At 59.6% G+C, this 20,135-nt stretch overlaps 2 protein-coding genes across 6 annotated transcripts in view; both read right to left on the bottom strand.

Moving 5' to 3' along the window:
- LGR6 (leucine rich repeat containing G protein-coupled receptor 6) overlaps window positions 1-1,698 on the bottom strand; it is a 120,220-nt gene extending 118,522 nt beyond the window's left edge. For all 3 annotated transcript variants that reach the window (XM_082702012.1, XM_082702014.1, XM_082702013.1), the window contains exon 1: window positions 1,472-1,698. In XM_082702012.1, coding sequence (XP_082558138.1) covers window positions 1,472-1,683 — 212 coding nt within the window. In that variant the 5' untranslated portion in view covers window positions 1,684-1,698. The remainder of the gene's footprint in view (window positions 1-1,471) is intronic.
- A 153-nt stretch (window positions 1,699-1,851) lies between these two features.
- The window catches only part of LOC309849433 (receptor-type tyrosine-protein phosphatase V-like), a 34,181-nt gene continuing 15,897 nt past the window's right edge, over window positions 1,852-20,135 (bottom strand). For 2 of the 3 annotated variants that reach the window (XM_082701991.1, XM_082701990.1), the window contains 29 exons: window positions 19,769-20,038; window positions 19,319-19,582; window positions 18,640-18,894; window positions 18,356-18,556; window positions 16,345-16,617; window positions 14,930-15,193; window positions 14,468-14,734; window positions 14,046-14,327; window positions 13,565-13,705; window positions 13,075-13,285; window positions 12,464-12,531; window positions 11,367-11,493; window positions 11,199-11,246; window positions 10,451-10,544; window positions 10,199-10,289; window positions 10,038-10,114; window positions 8,937-9,071; window positions 8,089-8,211; window positions 7,520-7,680; window positions 7,295-7,430; window positions 6,868-6,935; window positions 6,614-6,794; window positions 6,425-6,503; window positions 6,247-6,323; window positions 5,978-6,106; window positions 5,723-5,833; window positions 5,454-5,614; window positions 4,957-5,092; window positions 1,852-2,006 (listed from right to left, as the gene is read on the bottom strand). In XM_082701991.1, coding sequence (XP_082558117.1) covers window positions 1,863-2,006; window positions 4,957-5,092; window positions 5,454-5,614; window positions 5,723-5,833; window positions 5,978-6,106; window positions 6,247-6,323; window positions 6,425-6,503; window positions 6,614-6,794; window positions 6,868-6,935; window positions 7,295-7,430; window positions 7,520-7,680; window positions 8,089-8,211; window positions 8,937-9,071; window positions 10,038-10,114; window positions 10,199-10,289; window positions 10,451-10,544; window positions 11,199-11,246; window positions 11,367-11,493; window positions 12,464-12,531; window positions 13,075-13,285; window positions 13,565-13,705; window positions 14,046-14,327; window positions 14,468-14,734; window positions 14,930-15,193; window positions 16,345-16,617; window positions 18,356-18,556; window positions 18,640-18,894; window positions 19,319-19,582; window positions 19,769-20,038 — 4,574 coding nt within the window. In that variant the 3' untranslated portion in view covers window positions 1,852-1,862. Of the gene's footprint in view, window positions 2,007-4,503; window positions 4,741-4,956; window positions 5,093-5,453; window positions 5,615-5,722; window positions 5,834-5,977; window positions 6,107-6,246; window positions 6,324-6,424; window positions 6,504-6,613; window positions 6,795-6,867; window positions 6,936-7,294; window positions 7,431-7,519; window positions 7,681-8,088; window positions 8,212-8,936; window positions 9,072-10,037; window positions 10,115-10,198; window positions 10,290-10,450; window positions 10,545-11,198; window positions 11,247-11,366; window positions 11,494-12,463; window positions 12,532-13,074; window positions 13,286-13,564; window positions 13,706-14,045; window positions 14,328-14,467; window positions 14,735-14,929; window positions 15,194-16,344; window positions 16,618-18,355; window positions 18,557-18,639; window positions 18,895-19,318; window positions 19,583-19,768; window positions 20,039-20,135 lie in introns of those variants that run through there. The other variant, XM_082701992.1, reaches the window with a different exon arrangement.

The raw sequence follows: 20,135 nt of genomic DNA, 5'->3' as shown, positions 1-20,135 counted from the left end.
GTCATATACCCCCAAGATATAAAATGGCTAAAAGTGGGGCTGCCCTAGCTTTTGCAGACGCGGGGGCCAGGGCCAGTCCTCCTCTGGCAGCTGTGGGGACACCCTCCTAGCCCCTCAAGGGACTCACAGGGTTTACCCCTGCCTTGACCTCCTGGGCTCTGAAGGATTCAATTTGCCCTTTTGGAATACGAACACTATTTTCTCCTCTCACTCTCTGCCCTGGTCCCCAGCCTGTGCCTCTTGAAGTCAAGAGGGACATCCAGCTAGGGACAGAAGGACTGGGAGGGGAGCTCCATGAAGGGTTGCAATTCAGGGCCCTCCACAGGCCACCAGGACAGCCCCACAGCTGATCACGCTGATCCCGTCTAGCTCAACAGACACCTGCCAGACTCCTGTGAAAACTAGCCCAGCCCCTCTCCCTCAGGGCTTCCAGGTCCTGGAGCCCCGGAGCCTGTCCCTGGGACAGATGGTCCCAGACTTTCCCACCTGAACTTCTCTGAGAAAAGGTGAAGGAGCCTGGGCAGGGCAGGGGGGCCGGGGGTGGGGGTGGGGGGTGCGGATTTCCTCCACAGACTGAGGTGGGGGTGGGGTGAGGTGGTCTGGAATGCGCTCTCACACCCTCTTCTTGCCCAGGTGGGAGCAAGGAGTGCCCCCAGCCCTCAGTCTCTGAAGGGGAAGCTCCTCTGAGCCTTCCTTGGGAAAGCTGTCCCCAATAGGGTCCCCTCACAAGTCCATCTCACCCCAACTCAGCTCTAAAAATGGTTCTCTGGTTTTCAGCCTCGGCGCCTGCCCACAAATTAGTGTCTCCAACACGGCCTCTTGGGACATGACTTCAGGGAGGCCCCTGGGGGAGCCAGGAGGCCTCAGGAGAGGGAGATGGTGCTGGCAGGGGTGCTTTTGGAGAAGCCAAGAGTGATCAAGGCCCCTCTCTCAGCTTCTGGGATAACCCCCTCCCACCACCAACCACGCCACCCAGCCTCTGTGTGACAGCTCTGCTCTCCTTGCCATGCAGAGGAGCAGACAATCTCTGCACCCCACTGGAGGCCCTCCTCTCTCCTCTGTCACCAAATCAGTGAGCTTCACACTCATCCCCCGTCCTGGGCACTGGGGCACGGGGGAGAAAGCAGCAAGAGGAGGGCAGGCCAGCCCCTGAGCCCTCCAGCTTCACCGTCCAGACACCCACCTCTTACCAAGTCCGAGCTCCCACAGTGAACCACAGGCAGGGGCCACTGAGAAACCAAGGGAAGCCCAGCCTCACCACTTGTCTGATCCGCAGTCTCAGATTCCCCTCACCCCACCCCCGGCCCGCCTGACTGCTGTCCCGCTGCAGTCCACTTGGAAGGGGAAGAGCCCTCCCCGGACGCCCATGCCTCCCGGCAGAAGCCTGGCAGGTGCCCTAGCCGGAGGCCGAGGCTGGGCGCTAGCCGGCGGCCAGGCGGGAGCAGGGAGGGACGTGCGGGCTAGTACTCACAGGTAAGCCGTCAGGGGGTCCAGGTCCCGGGGCACGGCGGAGAGCCCAAGCTCCGAGCAGTCGGCCGACAGCATGATGCCGTCCTCCTGGCAGTGGCAGGGGGCCGGGCAAGCGGCAGACGCTGGGCCGGGCTGGGGGGCGCCGCCAGCGCACGGGGAGGCGCACAGCGCGGCGCACAGCCACAGCGCCCGCAGTCCCGGCGGGCTGGGCATCTTGGGGCCGGAGCACCTGGCGGACCGACCGGAGGACGGGCGAGCGCTCCGGCGCGGTGGCGGCCGCTGCTTGCCTCTGGGTCCCGCGGCCGGGCCGGCGGGCTGCGCCGTCGGTGGGGACCGCCCCGCGGGCTCTGTTGGGTGGCGGCGGCGGCGGCGGCAGCGCGGGGACCGTGCAGTCAGAGAGGGGCAGGCATTGTTGAGTGATCTTCGTTATTCAGTTTCACAGGCTGGGCTTGGCAAGGGAGGGAGACACAGGCGGAGGAGGAGTCAAGGAAACTTTCTGCGCTGTGGCTCGCTCCCCTTCCCTCCTTCCTTCCGAGCTGGCAGGAATTTCATCCAGGAAAGAAAAAAAAAAAAAAAAAGAAAGGCAAAGAGACTCTAAGAGAGTGTGCAGAGATGGCACGTCAGGGACCTGCTCTTGCACTTGTTTGGAAACTATGGGATGTCCCAGGACCTAGGCTTGCGGGCTGGGGACCCTCTTGCCTGCGGGGTCAGCCACGGGTCCCAGGGACTTGGAGGAGCTTCTCTGGAAGCAACCTTAAGAGTTCCCATGAGACCCCAACCCCTCTACCACATTTTCCACAGAGACCCAAGAGGGAAGTGATTTGTTCAACGTCACATGGCTTGGGGAAGGGGGGATTCCCAGAACTGGAATTCAGGGCCTGTCCTTGTCGTCGTGTCTCCTAGAGGAGGGAAGTGAGGCGTCATCCTGAAAGGGGTCAGGTGGTGAAAGTTTCCACCTTATGCAAGGAGGGGAGCAGTGGGCAAAAAGGAAGGGCCTTCTCACTGAGCCCATCGGGCCTTGCCACCAAAGGAAGTGCGGATTTCCACCCACTGAATGTACTTTGCATGCATGCAACCCCACTCAGGTCCAAGGCCCTGGGATCAACTGGATCCTGTCCTGGGGACCAAACTAGGTAGACACTAAACTGGGCTGGGTTATCAGAGGCTTCCAGATAATCCGCGAATGGGCGCCACCTGGAGTCCAGCGCTGCAACTGCAGCCCAGCTGCCCTGAGGCTGAGCTCCAGGAGGGGCCTTCTGGTGGGTCCCAGGGCCTTGACAGGCAGGGCAGATGGTGACTAAGGGGGGCATCAATCTCTGCTCTCTTCTTAGACCACACTGGGATGGCCGTGCTTCCTTCATGTAGCCTTTTGCTTTCTCTGTTCTCTCCCATGCTGAACCAGACCCCAGTAGGGAGCTAGAGCTTGCCCTGTCTCTCATTTGGGTTCTACCTTCCCGTGGCCCAGCCAGAGAGTATCCCAAAGCCTGGAGACTCAGAGGCAGCCATTATTCCTTCTACCCCATACCTCCAGACCCCTTCATACCTCACATCAACCATCCCCCCATCCCATTCTCTGCCTCTGCTGTTAACCCCCAAGGTCCCCAGGTCAGCCAGTGCATCCTGACCCCAGGGTCCAATTGGGGCCATGGCCCTGAATGGGGCTGAGCCCCCTAGGAAGGCCAGAGAAGGTCCTGCACGGATGGTCCTGGCTCTCATTACCAGAAAAGACCCAGAAATGCAAGCCGCCCTGCCTTCCCAGATCAGCCTGTTTCCGGCCTCACTCATCCATAGCTTGGCTCCATTCCCCTGCCTGTTTGCAGCTCCCGCTGCTCCAGTGTGAGGGGCCCAGACTGGAAAAACCATGCTTGCAACCTCAGCAGCAGCCCTTCATGGCGGGTTTGGGGGGCTCAGAGCTAGTCTCCAGCCCGCCAATTTGAGGGTCATGATGGGGCCAATCTCTGGGACTCCTAATGAAGTTTGGAAGAGGCCATGACCTCCATTCCCCTGGGGAGCACCGGAGCCTAACCTCATCCTGGGAAGGGTCCTGATGGAGCAGAGAGCCCTTCCTCTGTTCCCCTTCTCCAACCAGGCCTGAGAAAGGTCCTCTCTCACCGCTGACCCCTCGTACTTTACTAGGAACTCAGGTTGGCCAGTGAGAGCTCTGCCTCCTCTTCCATTTGGGGATCTAACTGCATTTCAGGGCCTCCCACTCTGATTAGTCCAGGCTCTCTCTGTGCCCTGACCCCCACCCCAGGGCCTTCCATCAGGGACAACTGATGTTGAGTATCAGGCAACTTGCTGTTCAAAATTGTGCGGTCTGGTCTGGGAGTCAGACAGGAGCTCATGAGGCCATATCATGTCATGTGCTGTGCAGTCCAGTCCTACAGGGTGGGACAAACTGCTTTCTCCCAGGTACTGAACCCCACTGTTTTCCGTTTCTCCTCCCGGTTTTCCTCCCTTCCAAAATTCCCTCCCTGCTTTCTCTCCTCCCTCCCTCCTATGGCAGAAGGGAGGAAGAAGAGGGCAAAGGAGCAGAGAAAACTTGGCCACTCTGGCCTGAGCAGCCACCTCCCATGAAGCAGCAAAGCCCCCAGCTCCTGCCTTCTTCTTCGGCGAGCCTGCGGCGCCTGCGCTCTGGGGGCAGCCGAGAGGGGTTGAGGGCGACCCTGCAAACACTGGCAGGTAGAGACGGCTGGGGATGGCAGGAGAAGGCAAGCAAATGCAAGAAGGAAACACCATTGGTCCTACTGCATACAGGGGTGGGAGGTGGGGCAGGAGAACCCTGAGTAACCAGGGGTCTGAATCTGGGGCACCCCAAGACTCTAGAGACTCAAGTCTAAGGCTACTGGAAAACTGGAAGATGAGGCAGCAGGGTCTGCTCCACAGGAAAAGCCACCAGCATGCAGGCTGCGCGTCAGACCCTACCCTGCTCACGGTTGCCCACCAGGCCCTCCCATTGGGCCCCATGTCGCACAAGTCTTAGAGGCCATTCCTTTCCTCTATGGAGGGTGGACGGACAGAGCACATTCAGTCTCAGGCTTGAACACATTCTTTATTCCTCAACTCTGCCCGTCACAACACAGGGCTCAGTGTGCAGGCTGCCCTCCTGGGGAAGCCAGGCCCCAGCGGGTGTGCTGAGGGCTGCTGGTCCCTGCCTGGCAGGGCCCAGACCTCTTCTGCTCCCGCATAAGCACGGTGACCAGTGCTGACTCAAGGCAGCCCGTCCATGAGTGCGCTGTTCAGACAGTTGTAGAGGTATATATACTGCTCCTGGGGGCAGACGTGGGGGAAGGAGCTTCACCCTGCCTGCCACATCTAGGGCAGAAAGGCTCCCTTGCGTCTCCCAACCCTTAGGCTTCCATCTGAGATCATCGTGGTCCCCAGCACCACCTAGTGGCTGCCCAAAGTGCGCTGCCTAGAGACGGCTCCTGGAACCTTCCCTGCTCCCTCACCCCTTCCCACAGCTGATCCCTGGGGGCCTCTCACCAGTGTTGGGGTCATGAGGCCACAGGCCAGTGACTGCTGCAAGGCCATGTTAAAGATGTCCACGGTGCACTCAGCCCCCGCCTGCTGTAGCAGCTGGTCCATGGCCAGGAAGGTGCCCAGCTGGGCCACACCCTTGCTGCAATTGACCTCTGGTTGGATGGGGTCCAGGGGCGGGGGGAGGGGCAGAGAACGCTGGGCTATCCAGGTATATGGGGAAACCCCACCTGGGCCTGGGGACTGGGAAGGGACCCCTGGGCACCTAGTGGGCCAGCAGGCCAGGGTCTGAGCCAGGAGGGGGTAAATTCCCAAAAGATGTCATACTCCCCAGAGATATCAGGGCAGAGTAAGGAGATGGGAGCACTGGGAAAGTGTGCCCTTTTGTCCCATCACTCAAGTAAGGCTTGATGAAATGTGAGGGCCTGCTGCAGAGGCAGTGAGGGGGTTCGGGCACCCACTCCCACTCCACCCCCCCCAGCCTTTTCTTTGTCCAGCAGCACCTGGAGTGGCTGAGCAGCGTGCCCGGCTTCGTCTTGTCCCGAGAGCAGCACCGGCCCACGGCAGCCAAGAAGGGCAGCAGGGTGGTGGCTGGGAGCTCCCGCCCTGGCTCCCAGCGAGGGAACAGCAGTCTCTGCACCTGCCTCTCCTTCCTGCTCTTCCCCTGGGGGCAAAGCCATTGACACCAGCCCAGGGAGGAGCAGAGGAAAACCAGCACAAGCCTCTTCCCCACACAGCCCAGCACCCCGCAGCCTGTGGGCCCGACACCTACATGTGTGACCCTTAGGAGGGTACAGGGCCAGCCTGCCGTGCTGCTCTCGGCCACCCAGTGCACGGTCACCATGTCTGTGACAATAGGCCGCGTCTCCGTTGGCCAGAACTCCTGTGACCGGGGACCAAGTCAGAGCCACTCAGGTGGCTTCCCAAGCTCTCTGCCCACCCCTGGTCATAGGCCCCGCCATGAGCTCCCCCAGCCCTGCCCCAACACTGAGGCTTCCCCCCACCATCGTCTCTCTGCCCCCCTCACCTTCTCCCAGGTGTCAGGTGGGCACAGGGAGACCAGCACGTGGGCCCCGTGCTCCCACACCAGCTCCCAGAACTCCTGGGGCCCGGCAGGGCCAGTCAGCACAACGTGGTCATGGCCCGAAGGCCCACCCTGTGGAGCACACGACATTGGCTCCCAGGGACTGAGGGCGCTCCCTGTCCATCACAGCTCTAGGGAGCCCCCAGAAACCCCAGCTCCAGCCCAAGAAGCACAAATGACCAGAGAGGGCAAGGGATAGGGCATCATCTCACAGAGAAAAGACAGGCTTCCAGCATCTCATTAGGGGGGCTGTCCTCCACCGGAGAAAACCGCACTTGATAGTCGTTGTCTGAGGGGAGATGGAGAGGGTGAGGGTGCCAAAAGCCCTCCACCCACGCCTGTTGTGGAGCGGGGGCGGGGCGGGGGGGCAGTGGGACCACAGGCACTCACAGGAGCCCATGCTGTCCTGCTCATAGCCAGGAGGGGGCGCAGAAGAGTCAGCCACGTCCTTGATGGCCTGGAGCAGGAGCTGGCCCAGAGGAGAAAGGCGTTAGGAGGCTCAGCGGGACAGAGCCCACAGAAGGGCCGGTTGGGCAGGGACAGCCCCCCTGGTTGCCACCCCCCTGGTCTGAAACACACCTTATACTCCTTCAAGAAGCCAGCGTTGCCATTGGCCGCCCTCTTGGCGCAGGCCTGTGCAAAGTTTGTCACCGAGATGGGCTGGGACCTGGGGGAGGGGTGGACAGTGGACAAGGCACACGGGGTTCCCCAGCTCCCGCTTCTAGTCTTCTCAGCTCTGCCCATGGACAGGATTGGGGGCCTGTTGGTGGGAGGGGGCACAGGTTTCCTGTGCCCCCTCCCACCGCAAGGGCCCCAAGGGAGCTACGACTCACTCGAAGGTGGCAGAGGGCCCTTCTAGAATCTTGTTCAGGAGGCAGCTGTGCAGGAAGATGTATTGGCTCTGGCAGGAGAAGGAGGACTGGGTCAGCTGAGGGAGCAGGGCCCAGCGCGGAGATTTTCCAGCCTCCGACCAGCAAGGCAGGGATGGAGTGAGGAAGGTGGGCGTCTGGAACTTTGTCCATGCTGCCGCAAGGGGTTAAAGCTGGCAGGGGGCTGTCCCACCTCCCCTCTGACAGAAACGGAGACAGATAGGGTGGCTACCTGTTCGAGCCCCGCCCCCAGGTCCCCTGTGTGTCCCTGAGATTCCTTTTCCTGCCACCCCCTCGTTACCCACCGCCCCCACCCCTGCCGCCCCGACCACCGTGGCCTCAGGGCCACTCACGTCCCGCCCACTCCTTCAGGTCCCTGCGGAGCCCTCACCGGGGTCTGGATCATGAGGGGCCGGTACAGCCGCAGCGCATACACAGCGTTGAACACATCCACCGTCTGCTCCTCCTCCAGCTGCCGCAGCAGCCTTGACAGGGCCACGAAGGTGCCCGTGCGGCCCACACCCGCACTGTAGGGACAACCCAGGCTGAGTGGGTGGAGGGGAGTCCCGCCACCCCACGGCCCCAAGCCCCACCCCCCAGGCCCGCCTGTCCTCACCTGCAGTGCACCAGGATGGGGCCAGTGCCCTGGATGACCCTCGCCTGCTCCCGTACCAGTTCCACAAAGGTGAGCAGGGAGCGGGGGGCCTCGGGGACGCTGTGGTCCGGCCAGGTGGTGAACTGCAGCTGCTTCACCCTCCGCTGCTGTTGCTGGGCAACCTGACCGGGGTGGGGGGCATCAAGAGGGGGGAGCCTAACCCTGAGCTCCCTCTGCTCCCCCCTCAGCTTTCTTCACCAGATCCCTGAGGGCAGAGTGGCTAATGCCTGCTCTTCAGATCTGATGCTTCCCTTGCCTCCTTCCTTCCCCAGCCTCCTGGGTAGTCTCTGCCTCTCGGGGTGCCCAGGCAGAGGGGTGATGCCAGTCCCTGGCTTTCCTGCCCTGGTCTGCCCTTGTCACAGCCTGGCAAGGCACATGAGCATGACGTGGGTGGGTGAGGCAGGAAGCCCTGAGCTCTACCTCTCACTATGCAGCTTTGGAGAAAACTTTAACCTTTCCGTGCCTCCCTCTCCCCTCCCTAACCAGCTTCCCTGGATGGTGCCCGCCGCCCTGTCCCCTGGGGCACGCACATGCTGCAGCTGGAATTCCCGCTTCGTCCACTCATCCTCGGGCTCCTCGGCCAGCAGGTGGACCATGATGTGACCGTGGGTGATGGGGGTAGGGTCTGCTGGCCAGTAATGCTCACACAGCACCTACGGTCAGAGGGTCAGAGCAGAGGGGGTGGCTGTGGCTTTATCCTGATGACCCTTCCCACCCATCTTTCAGGTCACTGTCCCCCTGCTGAAATTCTGCTCTCTGTGCCAACCCAGCTCCATGGCTACCTCGTCCAGAAGCCACTCTCCTCTGGCTGGCCTCTGGCACCATCACCCCCGCACCTCTCATATGACCCTTAGGACTTCAGGGCAGCTGCTGGGCTCCTTTGCAAAACTAGGTGGCTTTATTTAAGGCTGTCTGGCCTTGCCTCACAGTACCAGCTGGAGGACAGACCCAGCAGGTGTTCTCTCTGTCCCAGAGCCCTGCATTGAGCAGTGCACGGAGGACACATCCACTGGGCTTCTTGAAAGAAAGGATGCAGAATGCCCTATCTTTGATGCCCACCCTGGGGCCATCCGTACCCCATTCTCTCTCCTAACCTCTTTGCCCCTCTCTGCCTAGAGCAAGAGGAAGTGGAGAAACTGAGAAACACCAAAGGTCAGAAGAAACGGAGTCGACCTGAGAGCTTAAGTACCTAGTCCTTCCTCCCACCTCCCTCTTCTGGGTGGCTCTGGGGACCCGCACCAACCTCTAAGCCTAACTGGCTTCACTCCTGCCTGACCCACATTCCCAGACCTAAGGCTGAGACAGCAGGAGGGCCACTCCTGTAAGGAGAACGTTTGCCACCTGGTGGCCGTTCCGGGAAACTGCAGGGCATGCTCACCCTCCCATTCTCCATGCCCACAGTCAGCATGACAATGATGTGAACTTGCTGCTCCCACACAAGCCGCCAGAAGTCCTCCAGAGTTTTCTTGAGAGGCCCCTGGGTGGCAATAAATTCCTGAGGGTCGGTGTAGCCCTGTGGGGGTGGAAGACAGGAACGTGTTCCTCAGTGACCCCTTGGTCCCCCAAGCCCCAGTGAGCATACAGCAGTAAATGTCCTAGGTAAGATCTCCAGGAGGGAGATACTGTGCAAACACGTGAACACACGTGCGCCCCAAGAATTCAGATCAGGAGGGGTGGCTTCAGAGACCCTGCCACTACCGCCCTAGCATGACCTTTAAGGGGCCAGAACAACCCACATGAAAATAACAAGGTCTTCATGTGCCAGAAATAGTGTCCCCAGTCCAACCTCCTCACCAGCCCCTCTCTCAAACCAAACTCATGTTTCTTCCATGCTCAAAATCTTCCATGGCTCCCCATTGCCCAAGTAAAATCCAGAGCCCTTAGCTTAACATTCAAGTCCCTCCTTCATCCAGACCCAATGTGCCTTTCCTGTCTCGTGTGCCACCACCAGGCAACCTCAGCGCCACACCCCACCTGTACGCTCCCACCCAGCTCTTCTCTGGCTGTTCCTGCCAGCCGGAATGCCCTTCCCCTCTTTTATCTCTTATCAAAATTCTACTCATCCTTCAAGCAAGTACATGTCCCCTCCTCCAGGAAGCCTTTCTTGATTCCTCAGGTGGACTTAATTTCTTCTTCTATGTGCTTTGAGAACCATGTTTGTTCCCTTAACACAGCACTTGTCATGTGGAGCGGTAGAGGTGACACACTCAAGCAGTGCACGCGCGCACACACACACACGCGCACACAGTGTGCTCCTTTGAAGCCGAGACTACAGGTAGCCAGCTCTGCCCCTGGCAGGCCCATTACAGTGTGTGGCACACAGTAGGCCCTCAGCAAATACCCGCTGGCTTGATTAGAGGAACACAAGCTGGTGATCTTCGAAGACAATTGCTGGAGCTAGGGTGGGACAGTGTGTCCTGCAAAGGCGCCCGTCTCCAAGCAGACACCCCCCACAGACAGCCCTGCAGGTGGCCCTTACTGGGATGAAGTTGGCATTGATGTAGTCGGAGTGCGGCTCTCCTTCCAGCTGGGTCAGCCTGACCCGGGAGTGGTCATCTGCAGACGGGAAAACCTGAGTGTCTGGGGCCGGGTGAACACACGGCCCCCTGCCCGTGCCCACTGCCCTGCTCCGGCCCTCACAGGGTAGCACGTGTGGGTAACGGTTCTTCGTGGCATTGGCCGGGTGCTCCGCCTCCAGCCTGGGCTGCTCCTTGCCCACCTCCTTCAGCTCCTGCAGAGATTGGGAAGCAGGCGGTGGCTGCTGAAGAGGACCCATCTCACCCCACCCCCGGAGAGGGATGGGGACAGGGGTGCATGCTGGGAGCAGGTCCAGCCTGAGCCAGGGGCCTCAGGTCCTCTCTGCTCTGAGCCCGAGGGTGCTAGCGGCCTTACCTCGAACTCCTGAAAGAAAGCCTGGTGAGCATGCGCACTCTTGGCCTCATAGCTCTGCCGGAAGCTTTGAATTGGGATGGGCCGATGGGTCCGCCTGGTGGGAAGGGGAGAGGGTAGGATGATAGCGGAGCCCCACCCTGAGCTCAGTGGGTGGTGGGAACAGAGCCACTGACCGACCTCAGTCCTGGCAGCTCAACCGGGTCAGGTGGGAGCACGCGTGGACAGACAGACCCGGACCGCACCTCGGGGCTGCCAACCCCCAATGCAAAGAGACAGACAAGGGGACGGTGGGAGGAGGACAGGGCAGTCAGGCTCCATGCGGGAAGGCGCCCTCGAGTCTGGCAGACGCCATCCCCAATGCACAGCGCCGCTCCCTGATGTCAGTTCAACAGTTGATGAATTGATGAGGTCAACGTCAGGGAGCGCAGGAGGGACAGAGCGTGGAGGGACAGATCTCACATCCCCCGAGAAGGAAAGGAGAGACATGTATTCAGCCCCACAGCTGGCAGGTGGTTTGTCAGGGTCAAGGGCAGCACCTGAGGAGGAGGCTGAAAGGGCAGAGAGGAGCCAGAGAGCTCTGGCTGGGACACCATTGCGAAGGTGTGACAAAGGTGTGAAGAGACCAGGAAGAGATGCGGGCCCAGGGGGCAGGCTGCCGGGGACAGCGGGGGCAGTGGCCTCGTGGCCGGCGCAGGGCAGGCCCTCACTGCCCAGCACGCCACGAAGAGAGATGGGAAGACGCCCTCACCGCAGGTTGTAAGCTGTCAGCTCTTGGGAAAACCGAGTCTTCTCTGCCCTGTGAAGGATGGAGAGGCCTGTGGAAGCGAGCCCGAGGGAGCAGGGGCGTGGGGAGCTTCTCAGGGAAGAAGCCCCTCCTCCCCCAGCCATGCTGGCCCCCACCCGCCCTCGCACTCACCTGTGCCCCTTCACCCTCCTCCAGCACAGCAGGCCCAGCACGGTACAGACGGTGAGGACACAGCCCCCCATGATGGCCACCGCCGCGGGGAGGGGCATGGCTGCCCCGGAGATGCTGGCCCGGGGCTCTAGGAAGGGCGAAGGAAAGGGTGGCATGGAGTAGCCCTTGTCGCCCTGCGGTGACAGGCCAACCTCTCCTGGACTTGAAACCTCTGGATGGAGGGCACGGCGACAACCCGCCTCTGAAGTCCCAAATTCCAGCCCAAGGCCAGAGATGGCTATCGACAGGACCATCCTGCACGGGGACCCAGGACGCCCAGCCAGCTCTCCCTGCCCCTGGCTTCTGAGCATGCCCCAAAGACTCTCCGCCCTTCTCTGACCCTCTCAAAGAAAAGAAGAGGGTCAGGACCTGGCTTCCTAGACCTTCTAGAACCGCACTGTCCAGTATGGTAGCTAGGGGTCCACGTGGAGCTATTGAGCGCTTGAAATACGGCTACTCCAAATTAAGATTTGCTCTAAGTATAAAATACACATAGGATTTCAAAGACTTAGTAATAGAAAAAAGAGTGTAAAATATCTCATTAATAATTTTTAAACTGATCCCATGTGGTTACGATAATTTTTTAATATCTGGGTTTAAATAAAATGTTACTAAAATTAGTTTCACCTGTTTGTTTTTACCTGTCTCATGTAGCTACAGAGGAATATTGAGTGACATATATGGCTCACACTTGGGGCTTGCTTTCTCTCTCTATCGGACTGTTCTAGACTGTTGGACTGTTCTAGAACCTCGATGATCTGGGAGCGGCAGCACAGAGAAGGGCAGTGCTGGAAGGTAGTTGGATCATGGGGAGTGACACACTGTTTCACTAATGTCCCTGCCTCTTCTACTCGCCCCCTCAGCCCACCCAGGCCAAGTGTGGTGCCAGGAGCACTTGTATGCCTGGCTCTGGGTCTCCCAGCTCTGCTGGGTAGGACATTGCTCTCTCTGGAGTCTATGCTCAATCCCTCCTCCAGCCTCAGAAGAGGGGGGGGGTCCCCAGCACTCTTTCCCTCCCCCAGGGCCCAGCTGGGACTGTAGCCAGGTGCCCACCCTACCTGAAAAGGCCGAGAAGGAGATAATGGTCTCAGGAGGGCTGTGTCTGGTAAAAGCCACAACACTGAACCTGGGACAGAGAAACAGGACCTTCTGTTGGGGAGGAGCAAAGAGGGCAGAGCCGTTTCCAGAAAATGGAGTTATGAGCAGTAGACACTCAGAAAGTGAGAGGCCCCCTCACCGGCTAACAGGCTATGTGTCACGTGGCAAGTTTAGAACAAGCCACCCCTAACTGCCCTTCCATCTCCCCTGCCCTATTCTAACAGCAAGAAGCCCTAGAAATAAGTGTCTGCATACCCTTGACAAGCTGAAACAGAATTCATCCCCCTCCTGTTTTTGTTTGTTTTGTTTTGTTTTTTTGTTTTTTTCTGAAAAAAAAAAAAAAAACCCAAACAAACAAAAAACAAAAAACCACGTAACAGATGGGTGTTCCCTTTTTTGCCTCGCCTGCCAGGAGACCCAGTCAAAATAACTCTCTGGACCCTTATGGACCAGCAAATGCTTTCCCGTTGTAAGTCAGTCCAGATCTTTTATGGAGAAAATGTGCAAACAACCCGTAAATGAAACTCACTTGTGAAATGGACCCCCCCCTCCCTTCAGTGTCAGCCCTCACCGGTACTGGGAGCCCGGCTTGAGTTGCCCATTACATATCTCCTGGGTCTGGCCACAGTCCTCTGTACCCATAGGCACCATCCAGGATCTCGGCACAGCCCAGGGCCCCGGGTAGAAGGGGTTGGGAAGCAGGATGGCCAGGTAGGAGTCACATCCTCCATAGTAGTGGTCGTACCACGTGTGGTTGATGGCTTCCTGGGGGGGCCGAACCACTGCAGAGGAACAGGAAAGGGGCAGAGCAGAGTCAGCCATGGAGCTGAAGCCACTCTCCCCACCACAAAGCAGCTACCCCATTTCTCTCACATATTCCCACCACGCACAGCACAACAGCAGTCCTATCCATAAGAATGCTCTGGGTCTCCCTTCCTGCTCCAGCGCTCACGCCAGCCTCGGACGTTGCATTTTACCAGCCCAGGGTCTGGAGCCCCCTCGCCCGTCTCATGCTAGGCAGGGTCCAGGCTCTCCCCATCCCCTCCAGGGCCAGGACTCACGTGACATGTTGGTAGTAGCAATGATGCCGTACCACTGAATCTGCCCATCGTCCTTGCCAAACATACCCCGTGTGATCATCACTCCTGTCCCTGCCTCCGGCTCCAGCTGGGGGGCTGCAGCTAAGTCTGGGGGGTGCCAGCCTGGGGATGGCGAGGGGAAGAGTGAGGTCCTAACTAGGTGCCAGAGTCAAGGGCATGGGCCATGCAGTCACGACTCCGGCACCTCTTTCAATGCTTGGCAACTAATATCAGATGCGCACAACTAAATAAAGACTAGGACACCCCCCACCCCCAGGCAAGGGGGCCAGGCAGGAGCTCAAGAGTCTATGGTATGTGGATCAGGGCCAAAGAAAGCCTTGGGGGCTGGGAAACAGGGAGACCCCCCGGCAGGGAGAGCCAGGGCAGGGAGAACCCCCGTGGGCAATGCTGGAGGGGAGCTAAGGGAGCAGAGGGGGCTCCCCAGGTCATGGGAAGCACTTACCCTCCGCAGAAGTGGCGCACACCAGGGTGACCACACGACTCCACAGGCCGTTCCTGCCCAGCACGGTGAGGCTGAGGCGGTAGGACGTGGCAGGCACGAGGCTGGGCACGAGGAGCGCGTCCCCCGAGGTGTTGGCCTGAAAGACGAGGTGCGCGTCCCCTCCAGTGGCCAGCTGCTCCGCCACCACCAGACAGACGTCCACGTCCCCCGAGGGCACCATCCAGTTCAGGGCCAGGTGAGCAGCCTCGGGCTGACACTGCACGTCCTCCACGGGGCCAGGCTCTGCGGGAAGCAAAGGGCTGGTGTTGTGTGGGCGTCGGGACACCCCAAGAGGCTGGCGTCTGGGTCAGCAGCTCTCCAAACCAGCAGATACAAAGGGACCGGGCGTTTATGGCCTTCTCCCCCGACAGACACCGACATACCAACAGGCAGCACCACGGGGTGAGTGGACACCCGGAGCGGCCCCGCCTGGCAGAGGATGGACAGGGAGAGATTACGTCCGGGTGTGAGGTCCCTTAGAATGAGGTGGGCCTGGCCGAGCCCCAGGGGCTGCTCCCAGGAGAGGCGGCCAGCCTCTGAGAGTTGAGCATGGCACAGCCCGTGCCCCCGGGGGCCGCTGGCCCAGGCCAGGCTGATTACGGCGCTGCTCGCCTGCATGGACACCAGCAGCTCACTGGGCGTGAGCGGGGCTGTGGAGAGAAGGAGAGCGGGTGAAGCCGGCTGCTGAGGGCCCAGCGCGCGAGGCCACAGGCCTGCTGACCCCAGGTGGGGCCCTCGGGTGTGAAGTTTCGGAAATGGAACTAACGTGGGGGCTCAGGGACTATCGAGAAAAGAATCCGGGGGTCTCAGAGGCAGCCCTGCCCACCTCTCCAGCCCCCACTCACAGGTCCAGCCGGAAGCGTTGGCAGCTGCCGTGCGGAGGGGCCCAGCCTTCGAGACAATCTCCACCTCGTACTGGGTGCCTGGGGTCAGGGCTGAGAAGCTCATGCTGTCCACCTCAGCTCCCACGGCGCTGACCCCTGCCTGGGCCCCTGCCTGGTACAGAGTCACCTGGTAGCCATCTCGTGACCCAGGCGCATGGACCCAGGATGCCCGGAGCTGGGTGGGACCTTCAGGGGTCACATTTACCAGAGGAGGGGCAAGGGGGGCTGTGGGGAGAGCAAAATATGGGAAGGTTGATGAGAAGAGGGGTGTTATGGGCCAAACCACATCCCCCCCCAAATTCATGTTGAGGTCCTAACCCCCAAGACCTCAGAATATGACCATTTTGCGAGGGGGGATAAGGTCTTCAGAGAGATCATTAAGTAAAATGAGGTCACAACAGGACCCATGTCCTCGTAAGAAGAGGAAATTCAGACACACCCACGCATAGAGGGGAGACCAGGGGAAGACACAGGGACAAGATGGCCATTTGCAAACCAAGGAGAGAGGCTGGGGACCCGTCCTTCCCTCAGGGCCCTCAGAAGAAACCAAAATTGCCAACACTTTGATTTCAGAATTCCTGCCTCCAGAACTGGGAGACAATATATTTCTGCTGCTGGAGCCCCAGCCCCACCCCCACCGCCCCACCTGGGGTGCTCTGTAATGGCAGCTCTGGTAAATGAATGCAGAAGAAAGCAAACCAAATCTCTGGCTCCCTCCTCCCTTGGGTGTCCCCCCCATCCTCCCTGGCCAGGAAATAGCAGCTCAGGTGAGCCCTAGCATCTCCCCAATAGAGTCTCCCCAACAGAAACAGCCCCACATCACGGCTCACAGCTTGTCCCTGACAGCTGCGCACAAGCTCACCCAGGAGTGCACGAATGAATCAGGCCCTCTCCCTACCAGAGCACCACTCCCGGACGCAGGGCTGGACTGGACAGCCCCAGGATTAAATCAGGTGCTTTTTCCCAGCTCCAGACCCTGTACCCAAGCAGCTTTTAAAGACCCCCACGTGACTGTGCAGGTTCTCAAGGACAGGCAATGCCTGGGGGCCCAAGTGGCACCCCTTCACCCTCAGCTGGAGCCCAGGCCCCGGAGTCACATAAGCCTGGCCCAGTCACCTAGTCAGCACCTCCTTTGCAACTGGGGAAACTGAGGCTCAGAGAGGAACAGGTTTGCTCTGGGGTTGGAGCCCCAGCTAGCACCCAGGTCTCCTGCCTCCTAGGCCAGAGCTCTTTCCAGCTTCTTCTCAGGCCTGTCTGAGGTCACACGGTCCCTGGGAGGGACAAAGACATCGAGGAGAACACATGTTTCCGGGGAATCCAGCCAGCAAGGGTGGCCAGGGAGAAAGGGGTGTGCGGGGTGTGCAGGTGGCACTCACGCGTCCAGCCTGTGGCATTGGCTCTGCTGCTCTCATCTGGGCCCCGCAGGGTGGCCAGCTGAACCAGGAACTCGGTGCCTGGGGGCAGCCGGGCCCAGGAGAAGTTCTGAGCTTCCGGAGGCAGAGTCTCCCTGCTTTCCAGAGTCAGGGGCCGCAAGCGGTAAAGCCACAGCTGGAAGCCATCCCTGTCCCCGGGTGGGGGGCTCCAGGAGGCCATCAGGGCAGGAGGCTGGGAGGTGAGGCCCAGGCTCAGGTTGGCAGGAGGAGCAGGGACTGCAAGGTCAAGGAAGAAACAGAATAGGAATGACCCAAATGCCTTACCATTGTCTCCCTCCCTTCCCCCTCCCCATTGCCTGCATCCTTTTCCTGGGTCTCCACAAGAGCCCCAAAACATGGCCAGCCTACAAATCCAGCTTCTGTGGGGCTCCAAGCACGTTCAATTTTCTTTCCCAAGAAAAGGGCACCTGGGTGGCTCAGCTGGTTAAGCCTCTGACTCCTGATTTCAGCTCAGGTCATGATCTCAGGGTCGTGAGATCCAGCCCTGCATCCGGCTCTACCCTGAGCAGGAAGTCTGCTTGAGATTCTCTCTCCCCCTCCCCCAGGCCCCTCCCCACTACTCTCAAATAGCTAAATAAATCTGAAAGAAAGAGAGAGGGAAAAAAAGGAAGGAAAGAAGGAAGGAAGGAAGAAAACCACTTGAAAAACATGGATCTCTGCTCTGTCTGCTCCTCTACCTCCTCCCCACACTGTCAGTTCCTTGAGGGTGTGATGTCTGGCTCACAGGGTCCCCACAAGACCCAGCACCCACCTCTTTAAGCCCCTAGGGCCCTGGTCAGCTCACCTGCTGACATTCAGTTCCCACAAGCTCATTCTCTCTCTCTCTCCCTCTTTCTCCTTTTCTCTCTCACCCTCCTCCCCCCCAACACCACCTCTCCTGAGGGCCCTGGTGCATGCTTAGCCTCTCCAGAAAGCCCTTGTCTGTCTGACTCAGACCATAGCCTTTTCAGCTCACTCTCCTCCTCCTCCTCCAGGAAGCCTTCCCTGACTCCCTAAGCAGGTTTCCCTTTTGTGAGTCCTAAAAGATTAGACTGAACCACCCCAAATCTCTGATAGTCATCGATTTTAACCTGTAAGAAGACAGTCTGCATATGGTTTGAAATAAACATATCCCATGTTTACGTTTGTGATCTGATACATAAAATAGCATAGAATATGTGTGTGCATGTGTGTATACACGTATATATACTCTTCTGTTTACTTGTCAGTCTTCCTTTCTAGATTGTCTTATTCATGATTTTTAGCCTCAGCACCTAGCCCCAAACCTAAAACATGGGAAACACTAAATATTTGTTGGCTAAATGGATGGATGGATGGCCGACCCGAGGGTAGGAAGTAGAAAATACTTGCAAACAGATTCACCAAAAGTCCCCCTTGGACGGGCACATGACCCTCCAAATTCAGAACATGCACACAGAAGAGCAGACAGTAAAGGAAGCCAGGACCCCAGCCCCACGGTCCTGGGCCGGCCTCCCAAAGGCTGCAGTCCAGGAACTCATGGGGGCAGGCACGCGTCCTCACAATGCTGGAGCTGGGGTTCCCTGCCCAGGTCCACACTGACACAATGTAGTGGGAGCTGAGCATTAGAGACCTGGGAGTCAGGCTGCAACTCTCTGGTCCCAAGGCAACAAGACTGCCCTAGACCTCTGGCTGCCCTCCTGATGCCAGGTGGCCCTGGAGCCTTCTTGCTGCCCCTGATATACTGGGGCTCAACCCACAGCCAGGTAAGAGGGGCTGTTCCTGCCAGTGACCCCTGGGGCACCAGGGGCTCTGAAGGGAGGCGCAGTTTAATCAGGGGGCCATATAGTGTCTGTGGCCCTGAGAAGCCCCTTCCCAGCTTTCCTGAGCTTCCCCCCTACCCAGAGGTCCCTCCCCAAGGAAAAGCCTCACCCCGGGGTCAGGGTGAGGACCCCAGGGGTGACCCCTCACCCCGGGGTCAGTAGCTGGCACTCACTGGTATGGTCTGTGAGGCTCTGGGTTGTTCTCTGGGTGGTGGCAGGTGGCACAGAGGTGTTTCCAAGGAGGCCTGGGGCTCCCTCATCATAGAGCTGTGCCTGCCTCCTGGGCTCCCCAGTGGCCACCAGCCTATCCAGCTGTAACTTGGTCCCGTTGCTCTGTCTGGGCTGGGCAGCAGAATCTGCAGAGGACGCTGTTTCTGAGGAGTGAGGACCTGGCTGCTTCTCCTCACAGGTGCCCCAGGGCAGGACCCCAGCCTGTTCCCCACCAGCCCAAACTCACCATGCAGCCAGGCACTAGCCCGGGCCCAGGCACTGTAGGGCCCAGCCAGAGCCCTCAGCTCCAGAACGTAGTGTCCAGCAGGCAGGGGCCCCGGGAATGTAGCATTGAGGGCTCCAGGGCCCCGAGTGCTGTTCTTTTCCACTTGCCCACTCAGCCTGAGCAGGTAGCCATCGCGGGCACCCGGCCCTGCCTTCCAGCTTGCCCAGAGTGCAGAGGGCAGGGGAATGAGCACCAGGTCCAGAGGGGCAGAGGGATCTAGGGGGGCAAAGAGCAAATATGTGCAGAAAAACCCAAATGGTGGACGAGAGCCATCCTCCCCTCCTCGTGGCAGCTTCCACCCGTTTGCACCAGAAAGTGTCTTGTCCAGGGGCAGGCACACGCCATTTACCATTCTGGGTGAATTCTGGGATCTGTCCCCGGACAATGGTCACAGAAATAACGACACATCCAGTGACCAGGGGTATCTATGTCAGCGGGACTCTAAGTACCCCCATGCGCTGCCTCACATGGACGCCCCACCGGCCAGCAGGAGGGGTGCTCCCTGCGAGCCTCACCCCTTCCCCGCAGAATCCAAAGCCACCCGCCTCCACCTGTTATATCCCTCCCCCTTCTCCCCCTCTGCCAGAGAGGAGCTGAGGAGCCTCTGCTGTATCCCCCAGACGCCCCGCAAAGCACTCACAGGTCCACTCAGTGGCATTGGGCCCCGCCACCTGCTGGGGCCCGGCCACAGCACTGAGCGTCAGCTCGTAGGGGGTGCCTGGAGAGAGGTGCAGGAAGGTGTGATTGGAGACCCCACGTCTGACCACCGCGGTCAGGTTGGTGCCACCCAGGAGGTCCGTGAGCATGAGGCGGAGCCAGGCAGCCCCCTCGGAGCTGTTCCAGAAGGCTTGTAGGGCACTGGTGCCCAGGGTCCGCAGCACCAGCTTGGGAGGAGACACAGGGGCTGGAGGAAGGATGGCAAGAACAAAGCCAGGCTTGAGAAAGAGCCCTGGAGTCGGACCCTGTCGCCAGCCCAGGCCGTCCCAGCGTCAACCAGCTGTGTGGCGACAGAGTTGCCCGTGAGGCTCTGGATGGCCTCTTTCGCTCCCAGATCGGCTGCCACCTGCGCCCTGCCAGGTGCCTGCCTTACCTGTCCACTGGTGGACGCTGGTCTTCGCCTGGAGGTTGCCAGCCCAGGTAGTAACCTCCAGAACATACTCACTACCTGCTAGGAGGTGGCTGAAATTATAGGACAGGGTGCCCAGTGGCATGGAGATATTGTGCACCAGCATCTGGGATTCTGGGTGGTAGAGGAGAAGTTGGTAGCCATCCTGCTCCCCGGGGGCAGCCCCCCACGAGGCCTCAAGGCTGGATGGGCTCCCAGGGCTGTAGAACCGCAAGTTGCAGACAGTCGAAGGGGCTGCGTCAGAGGTGGAGAGAAGCACCAAGGTCAGGGCCAAAGGGGTATCACCCCTGTTCTTCTAGTGCTTCTACATGGGTCCCTGGACCAGGCATGG

The sequence above is a fragment of the Mustela nivalis genome (genome assembly GCF_964662115.1).
Source record: "Mustela nivalis genome assembly, chromosome: 16".
Classification (NCBI taxonomy): domain Eukaryota; kingdom Metazoa; phylum Chordata; class Mammalia; order Carnivora; family Mustelidae; genus Mustela; species Mustela nivalis.
This window is presented reverse-complemented; position numbering and strand designations above follow the sequence as displayed.